Source organism: Nannobrachium achirus (genome assembly GCF_963921795.1).
Source record: "Nannobrachium achirus genome assembly, chromosome: 17".
NCBI classification, from domain to species: domain Eukaryota; kingdom Metazoa; phylum Chordata; class Actinopteri; order Myctophiformes; family Myctophidae; genus Nannobrachium; species Nannobrachium achirus.
The window spans coordinates 13073924-13091829 of record NC_137824.1 but is presented as its reverse complement, the minus strand read 5'-3'; the positions used below and the strand labels follow the sequence as shown (position 1 = coordinate 13091829).

The 17906-nt window shown below is 43.9% G+C and overlaps 2 protein-coding genes across 2 annotated transcripts in view; one reads left to right on the top strand and one right to left on the bottom strand.

The window, feature by feature from the left end:
- il1rapl2 (interleukin 1 receptor accessory protein-like 2) overlaps window positions 1–17906 on the top strand; it is a gene marked incomplete at both ends in the record, with an annotated part of 653669 nt that overhangs the window by 32627 nt on the left and 603136 nt on the right. The window lies entirely within an intron of this gene.
- LOC308302084 (ras-related protein Rab-18-like) lies at window positions 3336–3998 on the bottom strand (the record flags this gene model as incomplete). Its single annotated transcript, XM_080746273.1, has 1 exon — window positions 3336–3998. The coding sequence occupies one exon, from the start codon at window positions 3996–3998 to the stop codon at window positions 3336–3338; it is 663 nt and encodes a 220-aa protein (XP_080602399.1).

Genomic DNA, 17906 nt, shown 5'->3' with positions numbered 1-17906 from the left:
CCATGTACATTTTAAATCTGCAACACAATTGTATACAATATGTAGTGGGGGTCCCTGCTTCATCTCTCTCAGAGCTAAGGGGTCCTTGGCCTGAAAATGCACGCATGCAGCGCGCGCGCGCGCGCACACACACACACACACACACACACACACACACACACACACACGCGCACGCACACGCGCACGCACGCACACACCATGTTACACACATCCTGTCGACTTCCCACTATAAGAGACATATAAAGCAGACATGGGGGGGAGGGAGAGAGAGAGAGAGAGAGAGAGAGAGAGAGAGAGAGAGAGAGAGAGAGAGAGAGAGAGAGAGAGAGAGAGAGAGAGAGAGAGAGAGAGAGAGAGAGAGAGAGAGAGAGAGAGAGAGAGAGAGAGAGAGAGAGAGGTACAGTCTCAGCTGTCAGTGAGTGTGTAATTAAGTTCTGCACTCTGTCACTGTTCCTCTGTACAAGTGGTAATTTAAGTGAAGAGAAGAGAAGAAGGGGCGATTACACGAGAGAGGAGAGGAGAGGAGAGGAGAGGGGAGAGGAGAGGAGAGGAGAGGAGAGGAGAGGAGAGGAGAGGAGAGGAGAGGAGAGGAGAGGGGAGGGGAGGGGAGGGGAGAGGAGAGGAGAGGAGAGGAGAGGAGAGATTGGGAAGGAAAGGGAATACATATATAACAGAAAGTCAGTGGTGTAAAGTACATTTACTTTACTTTACATGCACAATTTTGGGGTATTTGTATTCCAATACTTTTACTTCTACTCCACTGCATCTCATATCCAAATATTGTACTTTTACTCTATTTTCAAAAAATGTTGTACTTTTACTTTCTGTACTTTAAGTACATTTTGATGCAAACACTTTCATACTTTTACTCAAGTACATTTCGATTTTTTTGACTTTTACTTGTAAGGGTGCCCACACACCAAAATACCTAGAGTGGAATCCGCCAATGCATTTCAATGAGAATGGAGCGTTTTTTTGCAGAAATCCTCTACTGGCAAAAGAAACTCTCCATTCTCATTGAAATGCATTGGCGGAACGCGGATTCCACTCTCATAGGTATTTTGGTGTGAGGGCACCCTAACAGAGTACTTCTACGTTGCAGTATTGATATACTTTTACTCAAGTAAAAAATGTGAGTACTTTTTCCAACACTGCAGAAATGCAACAGGCTGAGTGTTGCTGCTGCTCTTGAACACAACGAGCGGTCTGTTATCAAAGACGCCGTGATGTCATCATCACACTGTGATGTCATTATCACAGTGTTCGCTGCATGCATGGAGAGGAGGATAAACGGCATTCTCACACTTTAAAGATTTTAAAGAAGAGAAAATGATGTTCAAGCTCGCGGCGGGGCACAAAGTGTTTCAGGCTATAGAAGCGTGCACACACAGTGGGGGTTTCAGACAGCGTTAAGCCCTGCCACTTCAGGAATTGGACCACCAGGACAACGGCAACTTCACTGTTGTACCGTGGTTCTGCGGACTTATTTGGGGAATACAGCTTTCAATAAAAAAAAGAGGGGGAAAACAAGATCAGGTACATAGCTAGACTGCACCTACCTTTATACTGACAAAGGTACAGTACGGCACTGACCTTTGTACTGCCAGCCAGAGACAGACAGCCACTGAAGACGCTCTATCTGCTGGTGCAAGTAATAGTGTTGTGGCGACCCATGTGGAGCTCTGGACTATATGGTTCTAGGAGTTCAGTAGTGCTGGCACTCTGTCCTGGTTCTGCAGGAACCCGCTGTAGGAACAATGTCTTTAAAAGAACTCTAAAACCTGGGAAACGTTGGAGGCACCTACAGTCATCCCCTTGTTCATTCAATCAGCCCAACACACCTCTAGCAGACCACCGGGTCTGTGATGTTTCTGCTGTTGCTGCTTGTTCATCTGCACCAGCCATGCTTCACCTTTCTCTATTCCATGGAGGACCCACAGAGGACCTCCTGGGACCTGACACTCTTTGAGAATGAACAAATGGTTCCATTTGTACTCTCGTACTCTGTCGGGTGGAAACCTCATACTGTTTCTCGAAAACGTACTTTTCGGGATTCAAATTCAAAAGTATATTGCAGATCCACAAGTAGCACCCTCCCCTACAACCAATCAGAGTAGTGCAAAGGTGATACGGCCGCCCAACAATAGGCTATATGCACAGCAGCCATTTTGGAGAGAAGTTGGATGGTCTTCTCACTTCGTTCGGAGGTGTTACCCATAATATTAATGAAGGCTCTGTTCCATTCTGAGTCAGGGTGCTGATATTGCATGTTGGCTCCCTGGAAACACTCTGCTGACACTGTGCTTCCTTGGGGGTTTCAAATGACCCCTTAAAAGGTGTTATTACTCTGTTCAAATGGAACCAAATGCAGGCGTAAAGGGTTTGAGAACCACTGTGCAACATGAAATGGAACAGAGCGTTCATTAGTATCATTGTTAACACCCTTGAAGGAAGTGAGAAGACCATCCAACTTCTCTCCAAAATGTGCTGCTGTGCATAGAGCCTATTGCGTACTAGGCCCTGGTTGGGTTCCTCACGACTTGAGTGCTGAGAAAAATGTACATAGCGGAGCGGGGCTAGACTGCCAGGTGTCAGCGATGGCAGATAGATTCTAGCTGCGCTGGGCTAGCGGTCAACGATGAGGTCTCTTAAGGTTAGTTAAACCTGCATGGTTCGAGCGGCGCTATTACATACAAAGTGAATGCAAAGACGAGACGACGCGCAAACAGGGCGACGCAATGTTGATGTTGTCGGGAGAAACGGAAATGTTTTGGGTGTTTGGTTTTGGGAATCCCTTTTTGAAGCGGTGAAAGCCGCTTCCAAGGTGTGGCTTTGTCTGTCCCATGTCTGTCCCATGTCTGTCCCGTGCATGCAGAATTGAGGATTGGTCAAGCTTCACATGACAATTTGGCCCTCCAGACAAAATCATTCATTCATTCAGAATTCATGAAAATATAGAACTAAAGCACATAGAAAGTATAGATCTAGAACACAGATTTCATAGCTCTAGAAAACATAGAATAAGAATTCACCGCTTCACTTCGAACCAAGGTTCGATTTTTATATTTTCCTGGTGTTTCGCCTTGATTCTGACGTGACATGTTTTTGAGCAGTGGTAAACCGCTCCATAGAGTGGCTCTGCGTGTCTGTAGCCTTTTTCCTCAGCGTTTTGCCATAGCCTGTACATCCTAGACTCAAATCCTAGTCTTAAGACGTTATGCAAGCACGACCACCGCTCACTTCACATTGGGTGTGATCTTTTTTCCAACGCTGACCAAAGTGAAGCGATTGAAGCGACTAGAAACAAAGAAATTGCTTGAGGTTTGAACGCAGCATCACACCAGGGAGCAGTAGCCGCCGCAGCTCCCGCCGCCGCCACCGGGGGAGCCGTCCTTACTCTGCTTGCGTAGCAGGACGCCCTGTCCCGGCGCCTCCCGCTCCCACAGGCCCGGCGTGTCCAGGATCTTCCTCACCAGCTCCTGGAAGGCGGCGTGCACGCTGCCGTCCCGCGTCTTGGCGCTGGCCTCGGCGAACAGCATGCCGTGCTCGCGCGCGAAGCGCTCGCCCTCGTCGCGGTCCAGCTCGTGCTCGCCGCGCTCGCGGTCCGTCTTGTTGGCCACCAGCACCTTGACGGGGTCGCACCCGCGGGTGCAGTAGGTCTCCAGCTCGGCCAGCCAGTCGGCCAGGCGGGAGAACGTCTCGCGCCGCGTCACGTCGTAGACCAAGATGACCCCTTGGGCGCCGCGGTAGTAGCTGGGCGTCAGAGTGCGGAAGCGCTCCTGGCCCGCCGTGTCCCAGATGGCCAGCTTGGCCCGCTTGTTGGCGTTGGCGCCGCCGCCGTCCAGCGTCAGCGTCTTCACCTTGAAGTCCACGCCGATGGTGGCCGGCTGGCCCGGCACGAAGGTGTCGTCGGTGAAGCGAAGCAAGAGGCTGGACTTGCCGACGCCGCTCTCGCCGATGATCAGGATCTTCAGCGTGGTCAGAATGTTGCTCTCCATCTTCGCCTGGTTGTTGATGATGATGATGCTGTGTTTTGGCCTTTTTCTGATCGGTCTGTGCTCTGTCTGTTCGTGTATGTCTTCTCTCTGTATGTCTTTCTGTCTGTCTTGTCCTTCTTGTCGGTTCTCTCTTCTCTCTGTGTCTCCGCTCTCTTCTGAACGTCTTGTCTTAACTTTCTGTCGCGTATATTCACTCTGCTCCCCTGCAACCTCAGCTACTAGAAATACTGTCTCTACGAAACAGTGTGGGCTCGCTCCAAGCTCTTATATACCAAACTCTGCTGACATCACCAGTGGCATCACCAGGAATGCTGGTCCCTCATTGGTTGTGGGGGGGGGGGGGGACACCTACATACGTACATTCCCAGCCATTCCAGGGCTACGTGCCAAAGTTTCGAGGAGATTCAAACTTGATAATATTTGGGAGAACATATGTGCGACCGCTTTCAGCGAGCCCACAATTGTATATACAACACACGCCCCTTCAGCACATTATATAAGGCTGACCATAGCTGCGTTGTGATGTCACATCCCTGGAGATCCTTACCTATATCGACTTGTTACTCCAGCAGGATGTCCCTGGCTCTAATATTGGTATTCATCTCTAAATCACTGATCAGTCTGTCCCAAATAAGCCTGTATGGAACTGTGCGGAACTCCATGTTTGGGCATAAATATGATGTCACATTGATGAATGTCTGGCTTATCTTTCTGTTACTTAGGGGGCGTTCTCACCCAAAGTCCGCTTAGAAGGTCCGGATCAGGGACCAAATGTTTACATTGTTGCATTTTGAATTTGGTCCGGTTAGCGTAATAGCGTTCACACGGGACTTTTGTTAAAAGAACCAAATATGTAAACAACTGACACATGGTCATACAGGCGGCTGTTGATCTATTGACAGAATAGGCTATTCCTATGGAAAATTACTTCACTGCCTATTCCAATTAATTTTGTGTTATTAATCACAGCTGCTTCCTATATCTCTTTTTTTAAAAGAAGCGAAACCCGCATTTCAGGCAGTAATTAGCGATGGATGGGTGGAGGGATCTCTCTCTCTTTCTCTCTCTATCTCTCTCTCTCTCTCTCAAAACATAGCCTGTATAAAGCCTTCTCCTTGATTCATTTAACAATAAATAGCGCAAGAACGCGAGAACATAATATAAGCATCCCCGGGCGTTTCCACATCAAATCTCTCTCTGTCTCTTTCTTTCTTTACAAGCAAGTGAAGCAACGGGTCCGTAATGATATTTCCTATCCTTATCAGGTTGGAAATGTGAAGCTAAATGAATAAATAACCTAAATAAAAACAATAAAATAATGTATAATCCCAAATGTTGAATCTATATGCGTATGAGCCATAACTTTATATGCGGTGGCGCATGCTTAAAAAGAACATATTAATGTAACGGGATGCTAACCCACATCTCTCCTCATTTAGCCATGAAACATAACAGCCGTGCATCAGACACTCGGACAGTGTTGTAAGCTTTTAAATCCGTTATTTTTGTGCACCGCACCCGATGACATGGACATACTGCCGTCCCAGCAACAACGTGAAGAGTTTGACTCGTGCACGCCCGTCCTCAGGGAACAGCGAGAGAGCGAAAAGAGAGCGAAAATCCTAATGCCTCGAAAGAAAAGCCAAGTTTGACTTTATTTTGTGTTGTGGTCGTTTGGATGGAGGTTGTGCGCGCAGCGCGCCCGCCGCGCCGCCTCCTCCTCCTGTGTTATACACAAGATGGTGACCTTACTTTTATTTGTGACTGTATTTGTGTCAAAACAAACAATGATCACCGTGTTCAGAGAGCGACCCCTGGAGTCACCGCACACGATGGGTCACCAGTTTCCATGTAACCTCGCAGTTTCCATGTAGCTAACAAGACACCGCAGCGCTTGCTCACAGGGAGAGGAGATGATACAATTATTAACGTGTAGCCTACTGCAGGTCATGAAGACATATCAGCGGTCGGGTCATATCAATAATGATTCCCGTAAGAAATTCATGCTTTTAGAACTAATTATTAATCCAGCTTCACAACTGCAGTTAACAAAGATTGATGAGTGTAGTCTCTTGTAGCCGAAGTTACAATTGCTTCACGAGTAGTCGTTTATTATTTTTTCCATATTGTTTTTCAATGAACAACACACAATGCAGAATGTAGTAGGCTGATCAGACATAAGTTTGGTCCTCTATAAAGTCCGGCTCCGTTCACACCAGCAGAGGACCGGACCATGGTCCGTTTGGAAGGGGACCGAGTCCTGCCTTTTCAAGAGGACCATGGTCCGGACCAAACAAAGGGACCATGGTCCCTTTGCACGTTCACACCAGCGGACCAAAGGAGAAAGAGGACCATGGTCCCTTTTAAGCGGACCAAATAACCCTGGTGTGAACGCCCCCTTAGATTCACTCTGCTCCTGTGCAACAGCAATGTGCAATTGATGCCTTTCCTCCGCCATCGGTGTATGAATGTAAAGCGCCTTGGATAAAAGCGCTATATAAATGCACCATTTACCATTTAACATTTACAATGTGCAATGAGAAACAGAGAGAGAGAGGGAGGAGCGAGACAGAGAGAGCACGCATTGAAAAACTCTAGTGAGAAGTGGCTTTGATCAACCGGCTTTCCAGTCATTGACTGTGCATGTGTGCGTGCGTGCGTGCGTGCGTGCGTGCGTGTGTGCGTGTGTGTGTGCGTGTGTGTGTGTGTGTGTGTGTGTGTGTGTGTGTGTGCGTGTGTGCGTGTTAAAAAACTAAAAACAACGTTGCATGGGATGCCCCTGGCACATTCATTCCACTGGGACTTGGGCTGTGTGTGTGTGTGTGTGTGTGTGTGTGTGTGTGTGTGTGCGTGCGTGCGTGCCTGCCTGCGTGCGTACGTGGATGCTTGCCATTAAGTGCTAAAACTGACAGAAGGACATTTAAAGGGAGTGCGCGTGTGCTGTGTGTGTAAGTCAGTGCGCGCATGTGTTAAAACGTCATTTAATGTGAGCCCACACTAGTGTATTGACATTGTAATTACCAGAGAGTAAAGTGTGTGTGTGCGTGACTGTGTGACTGTGTGTGTGTGTGTGTGTGTGTGTGTGTGTGTGTGTGTGTGTGTGTGTGTGTGTGTGTGTGTGTGTGTGTGTGTGTGTGTGGTCCCCAGGGCCAGCTTGACTATTGGCATTGTAATTATGTTGAATGATATAGTCCCTGTTAAGAGCAGGACAGAGAGTCAACGTGAAACACACTGCCGCTGCGCTGGCCCATCAGTCCTGCTCTGTAGAACAGTCAGGTACACTACACTACATTACCCACAACGCACTCTGTTCTGTCCACTGCTCTTTGCTTTGTGTCATCACCTTCGATTTCACTTGTTTAACCCATTTAGGCCTCTAATTATTATATGCTTTAACTATTGAAAAACGGCAGATATACAAGCTTGCAGCGAGTGCCGCGCTGCGAGCTTGTAGATCTGCCATTATTTTTTTTGGTGATTTTTTTTATATATTTTTTTGAATAATTATATCTTTTTAAAACATTTGTAATTCAAATATTTGCTTCTGGGTGGTCCCTGGAACAACATATTTTGAGATGGGGGGTCCGTGGCCAAATACATGTACTTTTGGGGGTCCTTGACATGGAAAAAGTTTGAGAACCACTGATCTAAAAGAAAGATTTAGAAGACATTTACTAGAATCGGGTCAAACATAGTCACAAATAGCAGATCTACAAGCTCGCAGCGCGGCACTCGATGCCTAAATGGCTTCCTGGCTGAGTTCTCTTTCCTGATTGGATGAAGTTGGTATCCTGACCTGAAAATGTATAAAATAATAATATATAAAAAAAAATAAAGATAATTAATTATTGTACAGCTGCTGTGCTTTAACCGTGTGGTTTTCAACCTTTTCCATTTCAAGGTCCATTATTTATTCGTCATTTGAGCCACAGACCTCCATTTGATGAGATTTAGCCTCTCAGACCCAAAATATAATACGATTTTGTTCACAATTCCATGCTGTATTGTTGTTGGTATGGTAGAGATAACAGGCAAAATGTTGATCAAAATAATAATTATTCTTGTAAATCAAGTAATACAACTCAATTCAATTCAATTCAATTCAATTGATGCAGATGTTCAATACAGATGTTTAACAATACCTTTAACTCTTGAGAGCATAAAATGAAATCATTTGGGGAGAGTTAAAGATCTATAAGGGTCCATTTGGTTACCGACTCTTCCATCGTTTAGCTGGGGACCACCTGGAATCCCTTCAAGGACCACTGGTGGTCCCTGGACCACCGGTTGAGAGCCACTGATTTAACCAGTAGAACTTGAATCAAGGAACCGCCTGGAAAACAAAGAAGAAATGCTCTTATTTCTCTTCTTTTGGAATTGTGCTCCCCCGTTACTCTCGAGACTTCTTAACTCGTCTCCGCTCTTATCGAACGCTTTAGCGTTCAGCCGAGGTCGTTTGGCCCTGGGCGCCGTCGATGGTATCTTCCTGAAATATCATCCGAGGCGCTAGGATCGATGGGGTTAAATGTTTTTGGAGATGTTTGCGGAGAGAAGAGCCCGGCCGAGAGTCCCTGCCAATTTCCTTAAGGCCCTTTGATTTCTCTATAGTATAGATACCATTTTTTTTGTACCAAAGCAAAAATATCGATACTGCAATGTAGAAATACTCTGTTGCAAGTGAAGTCCCGAATAAAAAATGTACTTGAGTAAAAGTACAAAAGTAGGCTATTGGTGTCAAAATGTATAAAGTACCTAATCATGTTTTCAAATCTATAAAATGTATGAAACATCTTTTGAAAATAGTAGATCTGCTATTTTCAAGTGTTTATGGGTCTGATAGGCCTATTTTTTGTAATAATAATCAAAATCTGCAAAGTAACTAGTATCCAAAGTTTTTCAATAATTTGAGTGGAGTATAAGTACAATATTTGCCCTCTGAGATTTAGAGGAGTATAGAAGTAAAAGTACTGACAATATGAAATACTCAGTAAAAAAATTAAAACGTAAAAAGACAGTAGCCTATATAAACATTCAGAGCAGGTCAGCTTGTCAGCGTTTTCTCTAGCCTCTGTGTGTGTGCGTGCGCGAGCGTGCGTGCGTGTGTTCGTACGAGCCGCCTCCGCGATGGATGTTGTTGGCTGTCAATAATTGGCCGCTGTATAGAAGCCGTTCAATGAAATCCCACGTTGTTTGTTTTGTTTGGCACTCTATTGTAGCGCCAGAGCTACACAGTCAGATATTTTCACTGGGGATGTATTGATAGCGCAGCGGTGGAAGAATGGAGCGTCCTGGTCAGACTCATAACAGATCCTCACTGTGCTGGCCAGGTGTCCAGAGGCCACATTATTAGAGATGGAACCGAACCATCCAAAGACACCTTTGTTGAGAGAGAGATGAGGCAGGGACCCCCACAACCTTTTTCATAGATTCCATATAGTTTCATTGTTTAACAGCACAATCATCAGTGTATTTTGGATTCATGTCAATTTGTGTTTTCAGATATTTAACCACTTGGACCGTCAGTACTTAATAAACTTGACCTTTCACTCTGTACTTGGTCTGTTCTTTTTCCCCTCTACACTAAAGCTCTTTGCCGAAAATAGCAGATTTACAAGCTCACAACGCCGCTGCGAGGCGTTGTGAGCTTGTAAATCTGCTATTTTTGGCTAAAGTTCTCAGAATGGACTCTAGGGTTCAAGTGGTTAATATATAAAAGGAGGTTTCTACCACACAAAGATTTGGAGGACCCCATGTAGTAACTCTGAGGACCCCCTATAGGGGTTCCGGACCCCCTGTTGAAGACCCCTGGTCTAGGGACCACCAGGTGGTCCCCAGCTATAAATGATGTTTAAGGGTTGTAAAGTTACTAAGTAGATTTACTCAAATACTGTACTTAAGTACTGGATAGTTCCACTTTCCTGTGTTCTTACTTCTACTCCACTACATCTCAGAGGCAAATATTATACTTTTACTCCACTACAATTATTTGAAAATTACCATGTAGATTTAGATTATTGTTACAAAACATACATTAATCACTTCAGCCCTATATACATTTCGGCCATTCGAAAATGGCCGATCTACAAGCTCTACAATGTGATCTTTGTGAGCTGCAATTTTCAAAAACTTGAAACAGTGGTGTCAGTTTAGAAAAAAGCTAAGGTATGGCAACGTGACTGGTGTCTTGCATGCACGCAAGACACCAGTCATGTTGCCATACCTTAGCAACAGGCATGATACATTTATTTTAAGAAGTACATCGTTTCTACGGTTTCTTGGGCTGAATATCTCTCTCTCTCGGTCGTCCTCAGACGAGCTTCCATCGGAGTCTCCAATCGTTCCGGTTCTCCATACACCCGGCCAGCTCCGAAGAGCTTTCAGCTCCCGCATCCTTCTTCAGGACGTCCACATACGTTAACGCGGAACGTCCTCTCGATCGATGCCCGCGCGTTGGTTCCCACAGGAACTCCCGGAGCTCCCGATGTCTGTGGCAGTGGCCGGCCAACTTCATCCTCCTAGCTGCTACCTTCTTGCTGAGCCTCGGCAGTTGCCTGTACAGGTCCTTGTTGGTAATGTGGATGTTCTGGTCCACATTCAGAACAGCTCGTAGCATTCTGGTGTAGCACCCATCCAGGGACTTCTGCAGGGTGGGTGTCAGGGTCCAGCTTTCGCAGCCATACAGGAGGACAGACTCCACAGTGGCGTGGAATAGGCTCAGCTTTATTTGTCGGGGGAGATTCGAGCTAGATATGGCAGCCTGGAACGGTTGTTCAAGTGCAGCTAAACTTGGCATGTTAGTAAACGATTAGCCACAATTAACAATAATGCATTGCACCTGTGCAAGCTGACCTGCGGAACCTGGGAATACACCATTTTGTCAAGATGGGGAGAATATAATTATAATACCTTGTTAAAGTGACCATTTGTAAAATTTTGCATTTGTAGTTATTTTACTGTAATTTAACAACATATAATAACCAGCATGGATTTATATTTAAAAGTAACTTTTATTTCCCCCCTGGACCCATGGGGTATGGCAGCTGCATACCCCTGCCATACCCAATTGACGCCCCGGACTTGAAAACTATTTTTGAAAACGTGTGAAACAGGACATTATGCATAATCTACTAATCTACTTTCTACTTTTTTTCTACTTTTCTACTTTTTTTCCTACTTTTTACTTGTAACAGGGTGTTTCTACATTGAAGAATTGATACTTTTACTTTCAGTAAAAAAAATATAATAATAATCACTGGACCCGGGTCAGCTCCCAGGTGTGAGAAGTGGTGCGTTGTTGCTGCGGGAAAATGAAAGAAAAAGGAACATGCCCGCTCAGCTAAACCTGCTCTCCCTGGATGGGAAGCTTATGAAAAAGAGGAAAAAGTGAACAAAACGTGGCGCTACCGGTGAATTTGTACGATACAGTTTGAAGAGGAGGATCTGTTTGACTGACTGAGGAATAGCATGGAAATCCTGCCATGGTCAGCAATCCTCTCTTCTCTTCTCTTCTTCCTCTCTTTCACTACACTCTGCGTTTACTGCGTCACCTCGTGTTTAGTGGCCCTGCATTAAGAGCATCTGCTAAATGCCTGAATTGAAAATTGTGACGCCAATAGAGGGTATGTGCATGCATGAAGTGAATGGCAAATCGACATATGGGCTGTCAAGGCCAGGAAGTTGTTTTTTGCCACTCAGTAGGAGTTCCCGCATAACCTCCAGTTATGATGATGATCAGGGACATGCTGGGCCCCTGATTCAGCCCGGGAAAAAGAGTTGGAGAGGCCCTCATTGCTCGCTACAGAGAGAGATCTCTCTCTATAGCGCTGCTGCTGCTGCTCAAAGATTTGCCATTTCAGAACATGACAAGTGACAAGCCAGTGGGCCAATTACATAAGTTATATTTTGTCGTTGTCGGGTGGAAACCTTGTATGTCCAAAACCGTTAGTTTTGTATTTATCATTTTAAACATGATTTAAACTAGTGAAAACAGCAGATCTACAAGCACACAAGGAGGCGTTGTGTGCTTGTAGATCGGCTGTTTTCACTACTTTTGTGCAACAGCCTTGTCTGATTAAGCAGGGCTTTACTTGTACAAATTTGAAACTTGGAGGTACAAGGTTTCTGCCCGACAGTGATGATTTACTTTGTAGGCCGCCCAGCCCCCAAAATGTAACGAAGGCCGACATTTTATTTTTTAATTTTTTCCTAATGGCCGGCCTGGAGCGGCCGGGAATGAACCGGCCGTTCGGGAGTTGTCCCGCTTTTCCCAATGGCCAGCACGTCCCTGATGATGATGTCACGCGCATACCTTTTTACTTAGTACTGAAATGAAAGTCTGCATACAGAACCTTAACTTGTTACACTTCTCCATTGTGGTATTGCTACTTCTCCTCACTTGTACTCATGTGAATCCATCCTCCCCTCCTCCCTCCCTCCCTCCCCCCTGGTTCATTTAGAACAGAATGTGACAGCAGAATCATTAGGTATGTAATGAGAACCAACAGAGCGCTGCTACAAACTGTCGCTCGCTATCGCGGCCAGCGGCGCACGCTGCTCTGAATGCAGATGAGGCCGTGTCCGTAATATGGATGGTGATATGTGCGTTTTTGCCAGGGGCGTCGCACCAAATTCTGGGCCCTGGGTACAAGGATTCACTGCGGGTGATCATAAAAAAAAAAAAAGAATTGCAGATATACAAGCTCACAGCGCAGCACCAAGTGCCGCGCTGCGAGCTTGTTGATCTGCAATTTTTGAAAAATCATGAAAATTTGTCTTTGAATATTTCAAATCCTTCTAAGGTTTTTCGAAAAACCTATATGTTTTAATGTCAGTGGTGCTCAAACGTTTTCATATCAAGGACCTCCAAAATGATATGTATTTGACCACAGACCCCCATCTCAAAATATTGAGTTCCAGGGACCCCCCCAGAGGCAAAATTTGAGTTACAAATGTTCGCTTAAAAAATACATATAATCAAATATTTGCACACTTTTTCACCACTTTTAAAAACATAGCAGATCTACAAGCTCGCAGCGCGGCACTCGGTGCCGCGCTGTGAGCTTGTATATCTGCTATTTTTCAATGGCTAAAGTATATAAAATAATTAAGGCCCCTCCACCTTGGGCCCTAGTAACTCAGTCCCACTCCCCCCCTCCCCCCTTGTGACGCCCCTGTAATACGTGCACTATTGGCACTGTGGAGGCTGCTGTGATTCACATGTTCTGTGTGTGTTGGGACTCCGTTGCCAGTGATTATGAGGTGGACAACGGCCATAGATGTGACGCCTCCTCCCCGCCTCTGTTTCGCCATTACAGTCGCATACATCAGGGGTCTTCAACGTTTTCAGGCCAAGGACCCCTTAGTTGAGAGAGAGAGATGAAGCAGGGACCCCCCCACAACCTTTTCATAGATTCCATATAGTTTCATCGTTTGACATCACAATCACCGGTGTATTTTGAATTCATGTCAATGTGTGTTTTCAGATATTGAACCACTTGAACCGTCAATACCTAATTTTACTCTGTACTTAGTCTGCTCTTTTTCCCCTAACCTCTTTTCCACCAAACCTCTTTGCAGAAAATAGCCGATCTACAAGCCTCTCAACGCCTCGCCGTTGTGAGCTTGTAGATCGGCTATTTTTGGCTACAGTTCTCAGAATATGGACACTAGGGTTCAAGTTGTTAATATAAAAAGGATTGGAAGATTTGGAGGACCCTCTGTAGTAACTCTGAGGACCCCTCGGGGTCCTGGACCCCCTGTTGAAGACCCCTGGCATACATGTTTTTCCCAATTTATCTTGTAGATCTGCTATTTTTGGTGAAGAGGGTTGGTCGTAGATGGAAAAAGAACTGAGTGCAAATCAGGTCTGTTTTACTAAGCATAGTGAAGTGATATTGATGTAGTGATACAGTGGTTCACAGAAAATTGAGTCGCCTCAGGTATCTGTAGGTACCTCTGGACACCCACCGGTCTCTCTGGAGATGGGAGTGTCTAAAAATAGGAGGCCGTCCTTTCAGCTTATCTTCTGCAATACAGTCAAGTGACACTAGATGGCATAGCAGAGCAATTAGTTTAACTATTTTGCTGGGGATTGAAATGAATTGAAATGAACCACAGAAGAGACTACTGTAGATACTAGAGAGTAATTATACTTTAAATGGTGTAAAAATACATTTTGGCATAGGACTTTTTCATTAAATGTTAATTAAATGTCTCATTTGTATTTGTAAGGGTCCATTTAAAACTGGCTATGGGACTAAAACGGATAATTATAAAGTTAACAGTTCACATGACAATGAGCTTATTACCAGCACTTAATAACAGTTCCACTGTTTCAGAGAGAGCATGTTTCATTATGGAAAAGCTCTGCTGTTCGCTTGTCTGTCTTTGTTTCCTTGTTGGTTTGAAAACATGTGTCTACCCATGTTTTTCTTAGATTAGCCAACTAATTCTACTATTTCTTTGCATTTGATGTAATTGGTGTTGGTGTAATGATGTATTACCTAAGTTCTAAGAATTACTTGAGTTCAATGTTGAGGTATTTGTATTTTACTTTAGTATTTACAAATTCAATTTGGTGGTCATTACTTCACAGTGTCTATATATCATTGATTACTGCACCTCTCAGTTCTCAATTATAAACATTTATAATCATGTAGTCCAGGGGGCGCCTGAGGGATTGAGCATACAGTTATGAGAGCACTGGCCAAACTGCATTCCTGGCACTCAGCCGATATCACACGTCGGCTTTGTCCCTTTCAATGTGAGCAGGGCGTCACCCAGCGTCAAAGCCCGCCTCCACATCCTGGCTGTCTGCAAAGGCTGTATGTCTACTCGTGATGTAGCTCTACTGTAGCCTATACAGTATTCTACCCCCACCTCCAAAATAAAAAAAAAAAATCTCAACTGAACTGTGTCATGTTCCCAGCCTACATAGGCCTATACTGTGTATTTACCCTTCAACTATAAAATATATATTGTTTTTAATGAGACATGCTTTGTAATTAGGCTATGCTCCCAAATCCATATTATTATCGTCTGTTCGCATATTTCAATGAGTCCCGCAAAAGGAGGTGGCCCGATTTAAGCTCTACGGGAAGAGGTGACGTTTTATTTGTTTTAATGGCTTCATAATTGACCGAGCCATGATGAACTTAAACCAGAAGAACAAAACGTAATCCTCGCTCGCTCGCTTTCTCTCTCCATCTCTCTGTCGCTCTGTTCCAAATCATGTCCAAATGGAATACCACGGCCCCATAATGAGGAAATGTATTTGGCGTGGGAGAGTGTCGTCAGGGTCCCTGCACTGTTATTATTATTATTATAGGAAAGGTCTCGTTTTGGTTAAGTTGTGTCTTTTTCGTTTCCTTATATTTAGCTTATTATTATTATGTCACGTTTGTGTTATTTTTGGGACAGTGTGTGAACCAATTATTTTGTAATTGTTTGTGAGTAATGACGATTGGCTGGTGACTCTTGAGGTAACTTCTTTATATACAAACCAGGAACTTTCAAATGTAAATGTCACAATAGTCTACTTGTTATCCTGCTGTTCTTATTTCAATATTAATTATTAGTGAAAGTTAGATGAAGTTAGAACTCAACTGCTCTGCTGCTGAGTGAGCAAGCCGATCGAGGCGCGATCGTCTATGGGCGGGATCAGCAAGGCCGTCAGTGATGAAAAAAAGTACTCACATGTTTTCCTTAAGTAAAAGTAGAAATACTCTTTTAGAAATCCCATGTTCAAAATATAAGCCTTAATTGGCTTGAGTAATGACGTTTTGGTATCAAAATGTAGGCTGTATAAAGAAAACGGAGCCTATAGTCTAGTCATTTCACAAATGTAGCCTACCATTTGTAGATTATACAAATATTTGAGCAGATTAAGCAATATTGTGAGCTTGTATTTTCAAATGGCCTAAATGTAGGGCTGAAGTGGTTGTATGCCTTTATAGCCTAATAATCGAAATTTGCAAAGTATCTAACTGTTTTCAAAAGATTGTAGTGGAATAAAAATAGCCTACTCGAGTAAATGTACTCAGTACACCAATGAAGCCTGCGTGTGCCGTCAATTCAACACGGGCGGACAATAGAACTGGTTCAACATGTTTGGCACAGATACTTGTGTATTGGAAGCAATTAGCTTGTCTAGAGGGTCGCCTATATGGTCAGCTGCTCCCCCTCCAACCGTCCTACTGTATATGTTCCATGTGATGTTCTCCCTTATAGACTGTTTTTATTTAATTTTTTGACACTTGCTTTGGCAATGTAAACGTATGTTTTCTCACAAAATGTCATGATTACCGAAAAGTATTGAAAAACAGTGTGGTAAATAATAGTTTGACATTTTAACTTGACCTTTCACTCTGTAATTAGAAAGGGACCCTTTCACAAAAGCAAAAGCGATTGGTCATGTCAGAGGCTTGGTTCTCAAAAACCTCCTCGCTGTCACATCTTCTTCTGAGACGTTGACATTTACCAGAAGAGGAGGAATGGAGAAGGATTTCTACAGGCATTAGGCCTACATTTATGACCATGATGGCATTACATTATTATTATTAAACCACAATCAAATGTTTGTCCAGGTGTCTGGGACAACTAATACATCTTTATGAACAACTTTATGAGGCTATTGGAAAAATGTTGCCTACTGCCTTGTTTCCAAATAAAGAACAATTTCAATTGAACATGTGAACAAAAGTTGTGTCTTTTTCGTTTCCTTATATTTAGCTTATTATTATTATGTCACGTTTATGTTGTTTTGGGACAGTGTGTGAACCAATTATTTTGTAATTGTTTGTGTCACAACGTTCTGTCATTTGATGACTTCTCCGCCTCTCTCTCTCTCTCTCTCTCTCTCTCTCTCTCTCTCTCTCTCTCTCTCTCTCTCTCTCTCTCTCTCTCTCTCCCAGCCCTAGAATATATATATACATACAGTATATAGTATCAAAATCAGCTTACAGTTTTTTTTCGATTGCTAAAACACATTTTTTTTAAATTTGGCACAATTTTCACAACCTTTACTTCTGTCCCCAATCGCTTGACTCAATTTGTTACTACTTTAGATTTCCTTATCATATTAGACTCTGACTTTCCTTCTTTACACTCTGATGTAAATTTCACATCACCTTGTTGTCAAAACACAAGACACACTTTTCAGGTTTGCACACACTTCTCACATAAAATCTCATAGCATCAATCCACAACACACAAATATTCAAATCTCTAAACTTTCGGGTCAGGCGAGCAATTCAGAGCCAGGTCCCACTGCTTCAGGCCATGGAGGAGGCTTATGGAGATGTGGGCTTTGAGGCCTGTCAGGGCTTCATGCGGCACTCTAGGCCAGGGGTTTTCAAAGTGGGTGATGGGGCACCCTGGGGTGCCACGACGGCAGTCCAGGGGTGCCGCGAGATCATTTGATAATATTTTGAATTTATTTGGACACTTGAAAAAATATTATTTATTATATAAAGTACAAAGTTATTTTCAGTCAGTTCTAACCAAAATGGCTATTATGTAATGGCTCAACGTTTTCCTCGCAACATAATCACTAAAATATCGTCACTGTCGGGCAGAAAACTTGTATCTCCAAGTTTCAAATGTGTACGGCTTTTGGTAAAGAAAAGCCATGCTACATCATACAAGACTGTCGCACAAAACTATTGAAAACAGCCGATCTACAAGCACACAACGCGTTGTGGGCTTGTTTGGAGTGTTTGGGGGTAAACGTTTAGACCTACAGTCAATAAAATGTTTTGTCTGCATATTTGTGTGCTGTTTTATGTTTGTCTATGAGAGAAGTGGGCATACACTGGGTCATTTTACAAAAAGGGAATTGGTTCATTTACCAGAGTAATTGACATTCATTCAGTGTTCCATTTCGACAATTGTGTTTTCAATTTTGCTCTT